Source organism: Schistocerca cancellata, chromosome 8 (assembly GCF_023864275.1).
Source record: "Schistocerca cancellata isolate TAMUIC-IGC-003103 chromosome 8, iqSchCanc2.1, whole genome shotgun sequence".
Classification (NCBI taxonomy): Eukaryota; Metazoa; Arthropoda; class Insecta; order Orthoptera; family Acrididae; genus Schistocerca; species Schistocerca cancellata.
In genome coordinates this window covers 440,473,294-440,491,868 of record NC_064633.1, presented here as the reverse complement: position 1 = coordinate 440,491,868, position 18,575 = coordinate 440,473,294, and the positions used below count along the sequence as shown (strand labels likewise).

Here is an 18,575-nt window from a genome sequence, read left to right as displayed (position 1 = left end):
ATATATGATTAACATCAACAAAAGCAAAACGAGGATAATGGAATGTAGTCGAATTAAGTCAGGTGATGCTGAGGGAATTAGATTAGGAAATGAGACACTTAAAGTAGTAAAGGAGTTTTGCTATTTGGGGAGCAAAATAACTGATGATGGTCGAAGTAGAGAAGATATAAAATGTAGACTGGCAATGGCAAAGAAAGCGTTTCTGAAGAAGAGAAATTTGTTAACATCGAGTATAGGTTTAAGTGTCAGGAAGTCGTTTCTGAAAGTATTTGTATGGAGTGTAGCCATGTATGGAAGTGAAACACGGAAGATAAATAGTTCGGACAGGAGGAGAATAGAAGCTTTCGAAATGTGGTGCTACAGAAGAATGCTGAAGATTAGATGGGTAGATCACATAACTAATGAGGAGGTATTGAATAGAATTGGGGAGAAGAGAAGTTTGTGGCACAACTTGACCAGAAGAAGGGACCGGTTTGTAGAACATGTTCTGAGGCATCAAGGGATCACAAATTTAGCATTGGAGGGCAGTGTGGAGGGTAAAAATCGTAGAGGGAGACCAAGAGATGAATACACTAAGCAGATTCAGAAGGATGTAGGTTGCAGTAGGTACTGGGAGATGATGAAACTTGCACAGGATAGGGTTGCATGGAGAGCTGCATCAAACCAGTCTCAGTACTGAAGACCACAACAACAACATGACTTTTATTTCCCACTGCATACCCAGAGCCACAGTAGCAGTCATTTTGACAACTTATCATTTCTTTATGCATTTATTTCATCTGTAAATACTGAAAATTCGCAGCTGCATTGTAAGAGAGTGATTTGATGCTGCAATATATTATGTATGCTGAAGCAACATGGTATACTTACAGTGCTTGGGTCTGACTAAGTCTTGATACAGATATTGAAAATGGCCTGTAAATTGGCAGATAAGAAAGTAATTGAATATGTATAACATATGCAACCAGTTTCAGAACAATAGTCTGTTGGTTGTCAAATTGAAAAACTAATAGTGATACTTGCATTCCATAATGTGCTGAGTCAAGTGAAGTACATCAGTGACACCTGCAACAAGAAATCAAAACCAGTATATCATCCTCAGAGGGAAGATATTTGATAGAACAGATAAAGACAGTATGGAAAAGGTTGGTGTCAGTTACTTTCACTATATTTTGTGCGCCATTCGGAATTTGGTAGAGGCAAGACAAAAGAGGTTTTGGATCAGATCACGAATGCACCCAGGAGGCTACACAAGCAAAACGTGTGTACATCAGACAGCGGGACCAACACCACTTTTGAAGGAAAATATCACAATTCTGTGCATAGATGATGCTATACTGAAAAAGCTGTGCACAGATACCGAAGACCAGAGGTAACTTGGAAACAATTGACATGTTTCTCTGTCTGAGCTGGGAACACTTATTCCAGTTTTGTATGCCCTTATCTTTTTTGCACCAATGGAATTGAAATTGATAATTTGTCATCAGAAAACTGGAAGCTGCAGTTGATTTGCAATACTATGTCAAGGGATGAATTGAGAGATATGAAAGTTTTATGCTTTTACGGCTGGGAACAGAGACCAGTAAGACTAAAGCAGACAAGTCTATTTTGTGGTCAGAAGTTGGAAAACATTTCACTGAAAATCCAAAAGAACAGAAACCATTTTGATCCTGCAGCCCCTATGAATCAAGACACAAAGGAATTAATGGTATCAAATTTTATTTAGAAATAGCTGTAGAAACCACCTGTTAACAGAATTACATACTTGTGAGATGATGAAATCGACCAAAGAATCAGTCCGTATCCGAATATGGTGTGGTTCTTTAAAATGGGAGTAAGCTATAAGTGACAGTTTTTTTTGCTATCTCTGCACCTGGCCAAAATATTGATGAGTAAGACATTCTCACAGCAGCAATATGATATGCCATACAATACGCGATGCGACACACGATATGACGTAGAAGTAGCGCACATTGTTGGAGCACATAGAAGCAAAAGTTGAAATGACTTAGTGGTTCACGCTGGGATTACATCAATACAACAACAATACAATCATCTGTTGTATTGTCCGCACAACCCCTTGATTGCTCCACACAACTGCATCATGTGATAACACGGGAGAGGAAATTTCAAGTCACCTGGTGTACCTCAAACAGTTGTATTATGTAGTCGAAGCTACACGTGTCTCTGTATTTCATTTCTCAATAAAACCTTTAATTTTCGCATAAAAAATTAAAATCTACTTTTTTTTTTATTTGCGCATGCATTCTTTCTCATTCGATTTTGAGGAAACTTTTTGGTAAAGAAAATTTATTTATTTTTGTCATATATTCTGAAATCATAGCTTGCTAATAAACTGGTTTTCTTTTCACTGTTGCCCATACTTATTATGATACTTCAAAATTAGATAAAACGCAGCACGTTTTGAAAAGTTTGCAGTAAAAAATATAATCTCTGGTGTGTCTACATGTGATGGATTTTAGGTCCTACAACACTATGTACTAAATGTAGCTAGCATATCAAAATTATTTTTAATTCTGGATGGACAGGCATATCTCTTTCCGGTATCGAGTAAATACGTGACCCAATTGGAAGTTGCGCGTGACAGCGCTGGCAGTGAGGTGTCACACACCAGGCTATTTCTGCTGCTGTGTCATGTTACTTGTAGTACTGTTTCTTTGGAAACATGAGTGCCACATTGATACCCGTCACAATGCACAAAATTTATGATAACGTGTTGTATCACATATTGTATCGCCTCAGTGAGAGCTGTGCCTAATGGATACAGTGAATCGTTTGACAAGAGAGATATCAGTATCAGTAAGAATTTCGAAAGCATCACTATATGAAACTACTGTGATGAATCATGGAGATAAATCTTGCCCTCTTTCAAAGTAAGAAAAATAATAATGTTCATGTTCTCAGTATGCCGCATTCAGCTCTAAAAATTGCAAATGATTTGAAATGTCTTTCAGAAACTATAAAATTTTTAATAAAACTAAGTATGGTGCAGGTATACTTCACCAGATGACTGAGAAATATTCAGTGAAAGCTGATTCACAGAAACAACCAGTAGAAGTGTTCTACAATATGTTTTACTTTGTTGGAATAAATGTACGTTCTTTACAGAACAGTTGCAGGAAAAATTATCAACTGTAAGCAGTTTCTGCAGCATTGCAGAAAAGAACTAAGGCTTGAACATGGGGAAAATAGTTCCAAATAGTATTTACTGTAATCAAAAGTGGGTCAAATAATGAAGACAAACCAATGAGTAAGGAACAAAGATGGCACTGCATTGTGTCAAAATGTAAGAACAGGATGACTGACATGTGTGACACGTGACACCTGTAGAAAGCCTGTGTGTGTGAACTGTAGTAAAGTAATCTTGAAGCAATGAATTTATTTCCATTCAGGTCTCCTCATTATCAGAGAACATAATTTTATTTTAGTAGTATAGATTCCCACTCACCATATAGAGGAGACATTGAGCCGTAGACAGCACAACAAAAAGGCTGCTACACATTTGAACTTTCGGCCAAAAGCTCTTCTCTTTACTTATTCTGTTTTGTAATTTATTTTGTAGGCCGGACATCTCCTGAACACTTACCCGTGTCTCGTATGGTGTTCAGAAGCCTCAACCAGGAGGATTCTGGTGTTGGTAATGAAGCTTCCATCTCAAAGTCAATGGATGATGTGAGAGTGCTTCCACTAACATCAGAAGAGGAGGTACAGTTTATCACTTACTATTAATAATAAGTATGCAGTAATTGTGTTACCTTGGCACTTGACATTTTGACTAAAGGGAAGAATAATAGATTGCGACTCACAACACTAAGCTGTTAAAAAGGCGTTCCTGAAGAGAGCCCTCTGTTTGTAATATCATAATGAGATATCTCAAAGAGAATGGCATCCTCAACACCAACTGGCAGGGTACCAAAAACATCCATCATATGAAACCCAATACATGCTTTTCTCACATAACGACATTAAAGCCATGTCCATGGCAATTGGTGGATGCAGCATTTCCTGATTTTCGTAAAACATTTGCCTCAGTACCATACCAATTTTTATGAACAGTGCATAGGGCATCAAACAAAATTTTTCACTGGATTGAGGATTTCTTGACAGGGAGAATGAAACCCAAGTACTACTTATCTGATAAGCAGACAGTTAGTATTCAGTTCCATTAAGCCCAGCAGTGGTGGAACACTACATGCATCGTAAACTGTCACAATGGTTAGAGTCCACAGGTAGAGGCACGTCAGGTAACAGTAGCTGAAAGAAAGAGATCACCACCTGGGGGACTTCCCATTACGGAAATTCCCATGACTGGCCAACAAAATCAGCAGTGCTACCATTCCAAACACCCTCGCTGGATGTAGGTGACATTATTCCTATTAAATCCCTATCTTCCATGTGCATGTCAAGTGGGGTTACTAAACTGCTTCTCACTTGAACTGGCAAAGAGGGCTAGAATCTGCCTACCCAGTATGGGGGAGCATGATGCAATGGAAGCAATTGCCAGGACCTGGGAGACATCAGTATGGGAGGCACTTAGAAGACATTTGAGACCACTGACGGCAGTGGTGCCTGTTCTGGTATTTCTTGCAAAGGCCCAGAGACTATTGGGAGCAAAAGCATTCTTGCAGAACGTGGCAGGTCCAATGATTCAATCGTTGGTGAAGCCAGGTTGATGTATACAGGTGTGACCCGCAGCTAGTGGTAAAAGAGGGCCAAGCGGCTATCCCCTGTGACCTGGAAGTGGGGGTAGTGAAGTCCAGATTGATCTGCACTGGATATCTGGGAACCTGACTGGATATATTGCAGAACTTGTGGAAGAACTGGATTATGCCTAAACGTCTTAGCTATGTTCTGCAAATTTATCGAAACGCATAAAGCCGTTGTCCAGTTGGTTGTGTAACTGAAAACAAACAATGTCCTGGCACTCATATTCAGAATGCGGACTTGCCAGAAGGTGAGACAGCACCTGCTATCAAAAAACTTATTTGCATAATATTTTTAAACACTACGTGGAGGCCAGTGCCATGCCAGCCTCATTTTATATCAATTACATTAGTTTTTCCTCCACGAACTTTGTTTCATAAAGCACAAATTGTGAGAAAATTAAAAATATGTTGACACAAAATTGAGTGGAAATTAACATTGTAAACATGGGAAATGTGATGGGAGCAACAAAGGGTGTAGTAAATGGAGGGAAAATATTAATTCCGGAAACATAAAAGCGAGGTTATAATGTATATTGACACAGTCCCAACTTCATGTTCAAGACCAATATCTTCCATAAGTTTTCACCAAGAGGCAACCAAAAATATGCCTTCGCTAGACTGATATTTGAGAATTGTTTATTTCCCAAAAATTTAGACAAGTGTTTATCTGTATAAAGGGTCATTCCGTGTCAAGTCAACACAATTTTGAACAAAAATTTACCTTTACCTCTCAGATTTTGATGAAACTTTGTGTACCCAGTGTCCCCAAACAGTTATGTATGGAAACCATAAAATCTCTTTTTTTCCATAGTTTAATTAAAAATTTATGAAGCCTTGAATCTTAAAATTTTCGTTATAAATTTCTACACCCTGGAGTAGTAAATTGCCATTTTCTCCTGAACCAGACGAGATACAGACCTGCAAAATGTCATTTTAAAGCTCTTTATAGAGGCTTTTATTTGGCATGCAACATGATGGTGTTTATATTACAATCATTTTAAAAAATTATTTAAATTTGAATTTTCTGAAAAAGCCATATTTTTTAAATTAAAAAAAAAAATCACAAAATTTCCTTGCACTATACTCTTACACCTCGGAAAGTTTCATTTTGGGATCATCATGGGATCAGATCATACTACAAGAATTAAATCTAGTGTATTAACACATGCCCGAATCACATCAGGTGAGACGTATGACACCACATGGCAAATTGTGCCACTACATCATAAAATTTGTGGCATCCTGTGTGAACAGTAGCTCGCAGTGTCCCTGCAGAATGTTAATTTATGTGTACCTCTGTTTGCCTTTTGAACACACATTTTTGAAATCTCTGTCCAAAACTTCAGAGTAGGCCTATATGGAGTGAAATCGGGCATACACTGATGTATTTTTTAAATTCTACATTCTTCCTATTTGATTTTAGTAACTTTCAACACATGTTATGGAAGACCTAAAAATTGTGTTCTAGCAGCCCCCTGTGATACATACATGTGTGTGTGTGTGTGTGTGTGTGTGTGTGTGTGTGTGTGCGCGCGCGCGCAGGCACAGACGTGCACGCACACCATTCACCAAAATTTGAAAATACGAGGTTGAACTCAGTAACAAGTGGAGAAATATAGACATATACACAATGTCTTGCAAAGGTTCTGTGCAATCCACCATCAATAGATTGGCAGTTGGGAGACTAATTCATGCTCTGGGAATAAGGAAATCAAGACCATGCTTCAAAAGGCATTCGAAGAAAAGCTGAAAGACGATGTCACCTTTCGACAGTGGATTTCTGTGGATGGGTGTAAATTAAAACGTTACAAAAATCAACTAAAGAGTTCATCAATTTATTTGGAAATAAGCTATCTTGGTCCATCATGACTTTATTGCAAAACAAAGTTAGTGAACTGCTTATAGATGTTGACTCTGAAATTATTGGTATATCAGAGCACCACTTAAATAATTTGACAATTCGGGGGCTTCCTTTACCAGGATACAGATTAGCTGGCTGTTTTTCAAGGAGTTCCTTTCAGGGTGAGGGAGTGGCTATGTACATAAAAACAGTATTCCATTTGAGTCCATAGACGTATTACGGCACTGCACTGAACAGATATTTGAATGTCGTGCAGGGGCAGTTGAATTTAGTGAAACAAAACTTCTAATTGTTGTTGTATTTGGTCCCCTAATTATGACTTCAGAGCATTTCTGCTCGAGCTAGAGAGGGGTCTAGATTCATTTTGTAGGAAGTGCCAGAAATTAGTCACATGTGGTGAATTCAATATAAATTTTATATATGATGGTGCAAGTAAAGGATGTTGGTAGATCTCATAAATTCATATGATCTGATGCATGCTACGTTTTTTTATAACTAGGGTGCAGGGGAACAGTAGCACAGCCATAGACTATTCATTCTTCAATATTAGATGGGCATTCTGTTAGCAAAAGAGTGAATGGCCTTTCAGACCATGATGCACAAATTTTAACACTAAAAGGCATTAGTACTGAAACAAATGTGATATTGAATTACAAACTATGTAGGAAAGTTAATCCAAAAGCAGTAGAAAGTTTTTTAAACCATGTCAAGGAACAAGAGTGGCAGGATGTTTATAGTGCTGATAACATAGGTGATAAGTATAATGCTTTCCTTAACACGTCTCATGCTCTTTGAGAGTTGCTTTCCTTTAGGACATTCTAAATGGGGTACTAGCACTAATAGGCAGCCCAGGTGGCTGACTAGTGGTATAAGGATATCTTGCAGAACAAAGTAGGAATTATATCAAAATGTTAGAAGTAGTCACAATCGTGCTACAGTAGCCCATTACAAACAGTATTGTAAGGTGCTTAAAAATGTTATTAGGAAGGCAAAGAGTATGTGGTACGCAAATATAATAGCTAATTCACAGAATAAAATTAAAACCATATGGTCAGTTGTGAAGGAAACGTCTAGTCAGCAGCACAAGATCGACGATATAAAGTCAGTTATCAGTAAAAATATTTTTGTTACTGATAAATCAGATATGTGTATACAGTATTTAACAATCATTTTCTGAGCATCGCTGGTGAATTAAATAAAAATTTAGTTTCTACAGAGAATCATATAACTTTTTTGGCAAATGCCTTTCCGAGATTGATGTCTGAAATACTCCTCTGTGATACAGACAAGAGGGAGATTGAGTCAATAATTAAATCACTGAAGACTAAGGACTCTCGTGGTTATGATGGCGTGCCTGGCAGAATATTAAAGTACTGTGCTGCACATGTTAGCCCTGTATTTAGCCATATTTGTAATTTTTCCTTTAGGAATGGTAAGTTTCCTGAACTATTAAAGTCCTCAGTCGTAGAGCCGCTTTATAAAAAGGCAGAAAGGAATAATGTAGACAGTTTTAGACCTATTTCTATGCCATCAGTGTTTGCAAAAGTTATTGAAAAGGCTGTGTATGTAAGGATAATTAATCATTTTATATCACATGATTTGCTATCAAATGTACAGTTCAGCTTTAGAAGTCGTTTAACAACAGAAAATGCTATGTTCTCTTTTCTCTGTGAGGTATTGGATAGGTTAAACAAAAGGTTTCGAACGCTTGGCTTATTTTTTGATTTAACTAAGGCATTTGGTTGTGTTGATCACAAAATATTGCTCCAGAAGTTGTAACATTACAGAATATGGGGAGTAGCTCACAGTTGGTTCACCTCTTACTTTAGCAACAGACAGCAGAAGGTGATTATTCACAATGTTGAGAATGGCTGTGATGTGTGGTCTGAGTGAGGTACAGGCAAGTGGGGGGTGCCCCAGGGATCAGTGTTAGGGCCACTCCTGTTCCTTATTTATGTAAATGATATGCCCTCTAGTATTACGGGTAACTCTAAAATATTTCTGTTTGATGATAACACTAGCTTGGTAGTAAAGGATGTGTGCAACATTGGCTCGGTTTCAAATAGTGCAGTTCATGACCTAAGTTCATAGCATGTAGAAAATAAATTAACGCTAAATCACAGTAAGACCCAGTTTTTACAGTTTCTAACACACAATTCAACAAAACCTGACATTTTAATTTCACAGAATGGACATTTGATTAGTGAAACTTACCAATTCAAATTTCTAGGTGTTCAGAGAGATAGTACCGTATTTACTCGAATCTAAGCCGCACTCGAATCTAAGCCACACCTGAAAAATGAGACTCGAAATCAAGAAAAAAAAATTCCCGAATCTAAGCCGCACCTGAAATTTGGGACTCGAAATTCAAGGGGAGAGAAAAGTTTTAGGCCGCACCTCCAAATCGAAACAAAGTTGGTCCATTGTAATATGAGAGACAATTTAAGTCGAATGAATGACGATACAGCTACGGTAGGTTCGAGTCGTAAGCTTAGCAGTTAAGCTTTACTAGGTAGCCATTGCTATGCGTCACGCGCTCCATCCGTATTTATATGGGTACCTTTCCTTTGTCAAGTGCTTCATCTGGTTTGAATTGATTGCTTATTTTGCTTTGATCTGGTAAGTGCCGTTCTCTTTGTTATAGGTGTTTACGTCTCTCTAAGCTGAAAATGCATTACTGTACTGTGTCATGAATTGTTTGTCGCATTCTGATAATGAGTGTTTACGGCCTGTCCCCACTCGCGGCATGGCTTGCTTTTGTGCGCGCTACCGCCGCTTACAATTAAAAAAAGAGAGGAATCGTTTCATTAGCAAAACAATGGCAAGAGACTGCTATTGGTTGTAACTTACACTGCTGCTTTGTTTGATAATGATCAACAAGAACCAAATAATAGACTGCTTTTGATAGAAGATGTTCTGACCGAGAGTTTAGCGAAAATTTTTCTCCATTTGAAAATCTTTGCAGACGCCTCTTTAGTACTTTAAATTCTGCACAGAAATTAGAGTCATCTTAGATTTAAAAATCTAGTCAATTGCTGTGCTTCATTTCTGACTGTTTATCACTATTAGGCATAAGAATAATACGAAAATAAACATGACATATTCTTCCGCGCTTGCTGTTGTCTCACCCTAGTTTCGTAGTTTATTAGGCAGACAGGATTTAAATGAGATAGCAGCAAACATGAAAGAATACATGGCAAAATGTTTATATTCGTATTATTCTTATGGCGAAGAGAATACTGTATGTGATTCACAATTCATGAAAGTTCCTATTAGCAACCATCTCTTCTCACAGGTTGAAAAAATTCAGAACCTAGAGTTGGCCATATTGACAAACATCCCAAACAGTCTTGCCAGTCCGATTTTCGTAGATTAGATTAGATTAGATTTACTTTCATTCCAATTGATCCGTAGTGAGGAAGTCCTCCAGGATGTGGAACATGTCAGAAAAACAACAATACACGACAAATATTTACAACTAAAACAAGTAAGCTAATGTACCATTCCACAGGTCCCAAGTGGAATGATCATCATTTTTTAATGAACACTAAGAGTCATTTTACAAATACTAATGCACTGAATTTAAAATAAAAAAGTTTTTTATTTATTTATAAGGTAATAAACATGTAATACAACTACTGTAATAGTTATTTACAATGAACACATTACTGCACTGAAATGGTGCAGAAGTTAGATTAAACTTACACACACACACACACACACACACACACACACACACACACAAATTTAGTAGTACATTGAAATGCTGCTACATTCGAAAATGAACAATACGGAATTTGTATTTACTTCATTGGATAGTGTATAAAATGCAGTGGTCGAAACTCGGGGCGGAGAAGAAGGCTTGTCTTCCACCACCCCCCCCCCCTTTTTTTTGTGTGTGTGTGTGTGTGTGTGTGTGTGTAATGACGCGGAGGTTTTGGCACCAGTATTTATCTTTGTGCCTGCAAAGCATGCCTGTGCAGCGCTACATATATTCGACGGCAGAAGTTAGTTGTGGCGCCACCTACCAACATTTTTCAGAACTTCCGCTTACTTTGCACTCGATTCTAAGCCGCAGGCGGTTTTTTGGATTACAAAAACAGGAAAAAAAATGCGGCTTAGATTCGAGTAAATACGGTAAGCTGTCGTGGAAAGCCCACATTCAGCATCTTGTTCAGTGACTTCTTGCAGCCATTTTTAGTATTCAAATGGCATCTGATGTGAGTGATCGTTCAACACGAAAATTAGTCTACTTTGCTTATTGTCATTCGCTTATGTCATATGGTATTATATTTTGGGGTAATTTTTCCCATTCTAAAAGGATATTTTTGGCTCAGGAACAGGCAGTTCGGGCAATAAGTGGTGTAAGTTCACGAACCTCTTGTCGACCCCTGTTCACAAGTCTGGGTATTTTGACATTGGCCTCTCAATATATATATTCCTTACTGTAATTTCTTGTTAACAATATTAGCTTATTCCCAAGAAGCAGCTTTCACTCAGTTAATACTTGGCAGAAATCAAACCTGCATTTGTATCGGACTTCCTTAACTCTTGTGCAGAAAGGTGTGCAGTATACTGCTGCAACCATTTGCAATAAGCTACCACTCAAATTCAAAAATCTTAGCAGTAACCCATGCGCTTTCAAATATTAACTGAAGAGTTTCCTCATGGGTCACTCCTATTCTGTCGAGGAATTCCTTGAAAAATTAAGCTGATTCTTGTTGTATTGTTGATTGCGTTTACTTAAACTTATGGTTTGACTATTTTCAGATTCGTAAACATTTATTTTTATCTGCTTTTATGTTGTAGTTTCACATACTGACACATTCCAAGACCTTGGAGATTTGTTCCTCATTTTGGTTCTACGGAACTTGACGTGTAAATAAATAATTTTTTTTAAAAAAACTAAGTTCATTTATGAAACACATTATAGAAAGCCTACAAGATTCACAGTTTGCTGTGTATTGCGATTTTTCTGAGAACTAATCATTTTTGATGCAGGATGAGGTCCAGAGGTATCATTGGACAAGTCAGCAAGCTACTGTTCACACATTTGTCGTGTACTACAAAGGAGAAACAGAAACAGAGTATCTCAGTTGTGTTGTTATTTCAGACTATCTTGAATATTTCAGACTATCTTGAACATAACGCTGTAGCTGTGTTCTGCTTCCAGAGGACTCTCATTGATTTCTTGAGAAAGCACTTTGAACCTAAAAAAAATTACTAATTTTCTGATGATGATGCTGCTGCTCAGTACAAGAACAAGAATTTTTTTTAAAAATCTTTGTTTTCATCAAACTGATTGTGGCATAGAGGCTGAATGGAATTTTTCAGCAACTGCTCATGGAAAAGGGCCGTGTGATGGAGTTGGTGGCACAAAAAGACATTGGCAGCATGAGAATGTTTGCAACATCCATATGAGGCTCAAATTCTTACACTTCGGCAGCTTTATCAAATGGGCCATGGAAAACATCTCAGGAATACATTTTACATTTGTAACTTGGGACGAATACATAGAGACAGCTACATTTTTAAACAGTCGCTCAGCAAAGGTTTAACAATTTCAGTGGCTCAAATGGTTCATGCATTCACTCCTGTAGTTTCAGGCAACAAAAATCTTTGTCAAGATATTCTCATATGGCTCAAAGTTCATTACAACACTTGATCATCAAACCCCAAGAAATACTGTCATTGACAGGTAGAAACGGGTACATAATTACAGTATATAAAAACAAGTAGTGGCTTGTATACATTTTGGGGAAATATGAACAACAACTAAAGGTGACACTTCTTGATCCATGTGGTTCATCTCCTTCTTTTGCATATCCCGAGAAGCCAGATGTTATGTGGATCTGTGTGGTGGATGTTCAGTGTAAGGTGAACTTAGTGACTCCAACAGGCTGAATGTGCACCTTGCCTGGAAATGACATGGTCAAAAGCAACAGAGCCTTTACAGTTAATTCTAATTTATAAGAAGTTGTGATAGAAACAGCTGTTCATAAATGTCAGTGTTTTTAAATTAATTTGGTGATTTTGTAATGTAGAACCTCTGTGAAAGTTGTTTTTCACACAAGACATGGAAATTGAAAATTTTGCAACATATGATCCCATGATGATCCCAAAATGAAACTTTCAGAGGTGTAAGAGTATTGTGGAAGGAAATTTTGTGATTATTATTTTTTTTTTCAGAATTTTAAAAATACTATTTTTTTTAGAAAATTAAAATTTAAAACTTATTTATTTTTAAAAAATGTAAATTTTAACGTGGTCGTATTGAATACCAAATGAAAGCGCATCTAAAGAGTTTTAAAATGACACATGTTGAAGGTGTGTATATTGCCCGGTTCCAGAGAAAATAGCAATTTACTATTCAAAGGTGTAGCAATTTTTAACAAAAATTTGAAAATTCAAGGGTTAATAAATTTTTAATTAAATCATGAAAAACTTAATGGTTAGGTTTTCATAACTATGTATGGATACTAGGTACACATAGTTTCATCAAAATTTGAGAACATCAAACTTAATCAGTGTGTTGATTTGACATGGAATGACCCTGAAGTAAGAGATAAGAAACTGTATTCACTTGAGCATTAATTGTTTGGTTAAAGTACCCCTACAACGAACTAAAGCCCCCTTCCCGCTGCCCCAGGTCTCCTGAACACACTACCATAAAGCCTGCTGAGTGGGAAACAGAACTTGTGATTGCTGTAGTCTGTCTAGTTCAACCTTAACCTCTTACTTAATGGCCAATGAAATTGGGTGGGCTCTGCAAAATCTGGGACTTACTGTAGGCTTCAAGACAATGTGGGCTTGAATGTCAACTGCTTTTTGTTAGTAGTGGGTAACATGCAGGCAGATACCTTTGCTATTGTGAAGCAGTGTTACTCGGCATCTGCAGTTGGATACAGGTGTTGGCTTCTCAATCAGCATCAGCATACCTGTAACAGTTGGGTTCATCATCTGTTAGTGTCCAATAGGTCATATATTGGATTATTAGTGTAGGGTAGCATTGGCGGTTTGTTTGTGTGTTAGTGTGTGAGCTTTCAGCTTCCATGGGGTAGCCTGTTGGTCAGCTGTGATAGCAGTTGGCATATTCAGTCAGTATGGCATATGTGCAGGGGCTTGCCAATGTTGTTGCTTGTGAGTCTGTCTTAGCTTGCCATAGATGTTTATGCCCTAGCTAGCAATGTCTTTGGCCACTTTTGCTTCCACTTGTGGTTGAGATCATAGTTTCTCATAGTAAGGACCGTTCGAGCATCTTGAGTTCCTGTTTATGGAAACCCAATGCACTGTGTTGTTATGACTTTGTGCCAGATGTGGAATGTGGAAGTCCACTGGAAAAAGTTTCTTGTGCTACATCCAAAATTTGAAATACACGTGCAAATCAACCAGGAAGGAGTTAGCCTGTCATAAAGCCTGTGTGTGGATATTCTTAATATTCTTATTTAGTGGGTAAGCGAATCACTACATCCACATGTGATTTACCACCCTCACATGTAAATCCACAATCTAAGATGCATAACTTACAGCACGTGATTTGCGATGTTGTAAGAATTGTCGCCTTGCCAGTACTACATGTATTTTGTTGGAAAAATCTGCAGATAATAAAGATAATACATCAGACAACTTTAACACCTACAGATTAGACAAGGGGCTAAATTCTGAACCAAGTAATATAACTGAGGACTCTTAGAGACCAAAAAGGGCTGTTGGTGATCAGGAGGTTTAATCTCACATGCCTGAAAATGCAGTGCAAAGTGTTTTTGATAAACTTCCCATTCTTCTTGAGCCTCATTAAATGGCTGAAATACTGGACTGGCTGGCAGTGGCTGTGACTGTTGCAGAGGTGAACTAGTTAGGTACTTGATCAAGTTGTGATGACAGTTTAGATATTTCTGCCAAAGATTGAGAAATCGGACATCCTTAGTAGCGTTTGGTGACCCAAAACTGTGACCATGTCATTGCCAATGTTATAATTGTCACTTAGGATCAACAATGTTTACAGAATACAGTTAACTTCTGTAACAATAAATAAAAATTGCCTATTCGTCCATAAACCAAACAGTAATAGTTCTCAGTGGTATGTTCATCTGAGCCACAATATAAATTAATGTGACATAGTTTTTGATTAAGTTGAATAAAGTCCATTCCCCTACTTACCTGATAAGCATGCATTTAGTAATCAATGTTCCATTAAGACTAGCATTGATGTAAATCATAGCACTTGGTAGAACATGTTCTGAGGCATCAAGGGATCACCAATTTAGTATTGGAGGGCAGTGTGGAGGGTAAAAATCGTAGAGGGAGACCAAGAGATGAATGCACTAAACAGATTCAGAAGGATGTAGGTTGCAGTAGGTATTGGGTATTGAAGAAGCTTGCACAGGATAGAGTAGCATGGAGAGCTGCATCAAACCAGTCTCAGGACTGAAGACCACAACAACAACAACAACAACAACAACATGCACACAAAATCATCATCATTATCATCATAACAGTGATGGCTTGAATGTTTAAGATAATGATGCTGATAGCCGTAATACAAAATAAAATTGTTCTGCAATATGAACTGCATTATCTAAAGTATACAGATAATGAGAACGTAATTGCTTTGTGGTTTGAAGAAAGTCAGGTGGATTTGGTTAACTTAACCTGCCAATGTGTGGTTCTGTGTCTTAGTTAGTAAGTGTCAGACTACAAGTCCAGAGGTACAAGATTCAATCCTCAATCAGCCTGAGGATTTTTCACTTATCACTTGTTTCACTTTTGGCACTGATTTGCTTATGTAAAAAATGCCAAGTTGTGCTGTGGTTCAAAGCCCATATTAAACTATAGATACTCCTATAACTGGCTAGTTGTCATTTCAGGAATACTATCACCACCAGTATCATGCTTATTAAAACACTGCCAGGTTCAAACCAGCCTTCATATTGAAGAGAGCTTTGTCTTATTCTCCTGTTGGATTTTATGAACAGTTTAGACATATTTGTGTGTGTGTGTGTGTGTGTGTGTGTGTGTGTGTGTGTGTGTGTGTGTGTGTAAAACTATAGTTATATAATACTTAGAAGTTTCAAATTTTGGTTGACTAGATATTTCAGATATCTGAATTTTGCGTTGTTTAAATAAGACTTAACCAAACCAAAAATTGTTCACTTACTTAATTGTCTCTTTACAGTCACATAGTAACGGGACTCTGTCTGAATACAATGGACAAAAGATTTTCATCTGCCATCCTGTCAATATTATTAATTATTGTTCAATGTATGTTCTGATTACAGCCAATAAAGATGGCACAATGCTATTTCCAATCTTCAAGTGAATATGACAAGTTAGAGAAGCTAACTTGTCATGTTCATAGAGAAGCTATCACATGTCTATGAGTGTCAAGCGAACTCAACAGGTTCACAGGAGTGTACAGTACTTTGGGCTGCAACATAATACTCATTATTTCATCTTTAACCTGTTCTGCCTTGTTTGATATATTAGCGCATGTCAGTTTCACAATTGTGGCTAATTCAAATTGTGTCAAAAAATTGGACATAGTGTTCAAATTATCGTGAAAAATTCTTCTGCTGGTTCTTAAAAACAGACAGTGTCAGATGAATTCCCGCAGAATGTTTTAGACTCTGTGTTTGACAATGGCACTGAGCATAGGTCGGAACTTTCACCACATGGCCAAGGTAATAAAAATCTGAAGACACTCTCACTTGTAGAGTAAAACTACCAACAAAGCAAATTATACACAAGCTTTGGCAGTTTGTATATACATTAATTTCTAACAGTCATTGCAAGTTTGACAGATGCACTTTGGATTATGAACAATTCTTACGTAATTGCCTTAGGGGTTTAACATTCAGTTCCTGAAAGTTCCTGGCAGATAAATTGTGTGCCGGACCGAGACTCGAACTCGGGACCTTTGCCTTTCGCGGGCAAGTGCTCTACCAACTAAGCTACCCAAACACATCTCACGCCCCGTTCTCATAGCTTTAATTCCGCCAGTACCTCGTCTCCTACCTTCCATATCAGTGCACAGTCTGCTGTAGAGTGAAAATTTCATTCTATCCAGTTCCTGGTTTCTCCAGTATACTGCTTACATTTGAATTCTTTCAAATTAACAGCTTTTCTAATTTTTGTTAAATATTTGACATTTCTCTCTCTCTCTCTCTCTCTCTCTCTCTCTCTCTCTCTCTCTCTCTCTCTGTGTGTGTGTGTGTGTGTGTGTGTGTGTGTGTGTGTGTGAGAGAGAGAGAGAGAGAGAGAGAGAGAGAGAGAGAGAGAGAGAGAGAGAGAAGAAATAGACAGGAAATGAGATATGTAAAGTCTGTCAATTATTGAAGTTTTTTGGGTTTTGATCTGTTTAGAATTATTTGGAGTTTCAAGAAGGGAGCCAGTGTTAAAGAAGGAAACTCAGGAGAGACAATAACACCATGAACTGAGAGATTGTGTGAGAGCTATATTGTGGTATGTGTATGCAGGAAGACAACTTACCAGAAGATAATTGTACTCTTGCATGTGGTAGCATTTTTTTGTGATCTGCTTCTGATTATCTGATTATTTCACATCCTAGAGCCAGAACTGTGTTGTGTAACAGTAGCCAAAATGATGATTTTGTTATCTTTTCAATTCATTACATGTGACAGCAGATGACTAGTATGATGAAACACAATACTTGGTAGAATAAGGTAATTCTTTTAATTCAAAGTAAAACAATGAATTTTATTTTTAGATAATTTTTACTTTTCTAGTCACTTTAATTTAGTTCAAGTTCTAAATTACTCAGATTCATGTTTTTTATTATTACTATATATCGAACTCTGAAATTTTAATTTAAAACACAAGCAGACATTATTATACTAATTAGAAAAATGAATTGTGCATAATAAACCACAGAACAACTAAAAATCCTGTAGTTGCATAGAGTTGTCAAAGATTTTCCACATTAATTTGGCTTGCTAGTATGCTACTGTAGTTATGAAGTAGTATAGAATTGATTTCCGGTTTCATGACGTTTCTGCTTCACTAATTTTCATTCTTATTTAATTTTATTAATAATTCCTTTATGTATAAGCTAATAATTCCAGCACATAGCCAAACGATGTCATTGTAGTACAGCTTTCATCTTTTATTATTTCCCCATTTTAAATATGTCTTTAACAATTACAGAAAATTTCCAGTGACTAATGTAAACGCCTCAGAGTGACAGGGAATTGTTCCCATTGTCCGAACCCATAGTGTGCTGTATTTGTTGTTGTTAGACTGGTTATTGTAATAAATCATACCATCAAACAAAAATGTGAAGTGTTGTCACCAAACTTGCAATATTAAAGCATCTGTTTTAAAATGTACCTCTCTGTTGAGAACTCAAGGACTTTAAACACCAGTAAGCCACATCAAAAGTGGGAAATGAAAAGCACAATACAAAAGTAATAGCAACCAAATACGAGGGTGGTTTGAAAAGTTCTCGGAATCACCAAGAGAGGCCAGCTCTAGCGCAAAGAGTTGTTCACGTGATATTCATTGTCCTGTTGCCTGTAAACATGTGCCACATCAGTGCTCTTGGAAGGAGAGAGCTGTGGCAGTGACATGTCTCTGTTGTTGTTCCCACATAGTGATTTGTGAAGATGGAAAAAATCGAGATTCGAGCAATGATTAAGTACTTTGTAAAGAAAGGTATGAAAGCAAAGTACATCAATGCCAATTTCCAAAAAACACTGGGGGACTTTGCTCCTTCATATTCAACTGTTGCCAAGTGGACAAATGAATTTAAGTTTGGTCGGGAGAGTTTAGATGATGATCCATGCAGTGGTCGGCCAAGACGTGTCACTATTCCAGAAATCATTGCAAAAGTGTACAAAATGGTCATGGAGGATCGCCGATTGAAAGTGTGTGAAATTACTCACGCTTGCCAGATGTCATCTGAAAGGGTATATCACATTTTAACTGGAGAAGTAGAAATGAAAAAATTGTATGCAAGATGGGTGCCGTGA

At 37.4% G+C, this 18,575-nt stretch overlaps 1 protein-coding gene across 3 annotated transcripts in view; it reads left to right on the top strand.

Moving 5' to 3' along the window:
- LOC126095318 (uncharacterized) overlaps window positions 1-18,575 on the top strand; it is a 156,460-nt gene that overhangs the window by 111,887 nt on the left and 25,998 nt on the right. For all 3 annotated transcript variants that reach the window (XR_007521956.1, XM_049910122.1, XM_049910123.1), the window contains one exon: window positions 3,584-3,726. Coding sequence is in view for 2 of the 3 variants with exons in the window: in XM_049910122.1 (XP_049766079.1) it covers window positions 3,584-3,726 (143 nt within the window). In the remaining variant the exon portion in view is untranslated. The remainder of the gene's footprint in view (window positions 1-3,583; window positions 3,727-18,575) is intronic.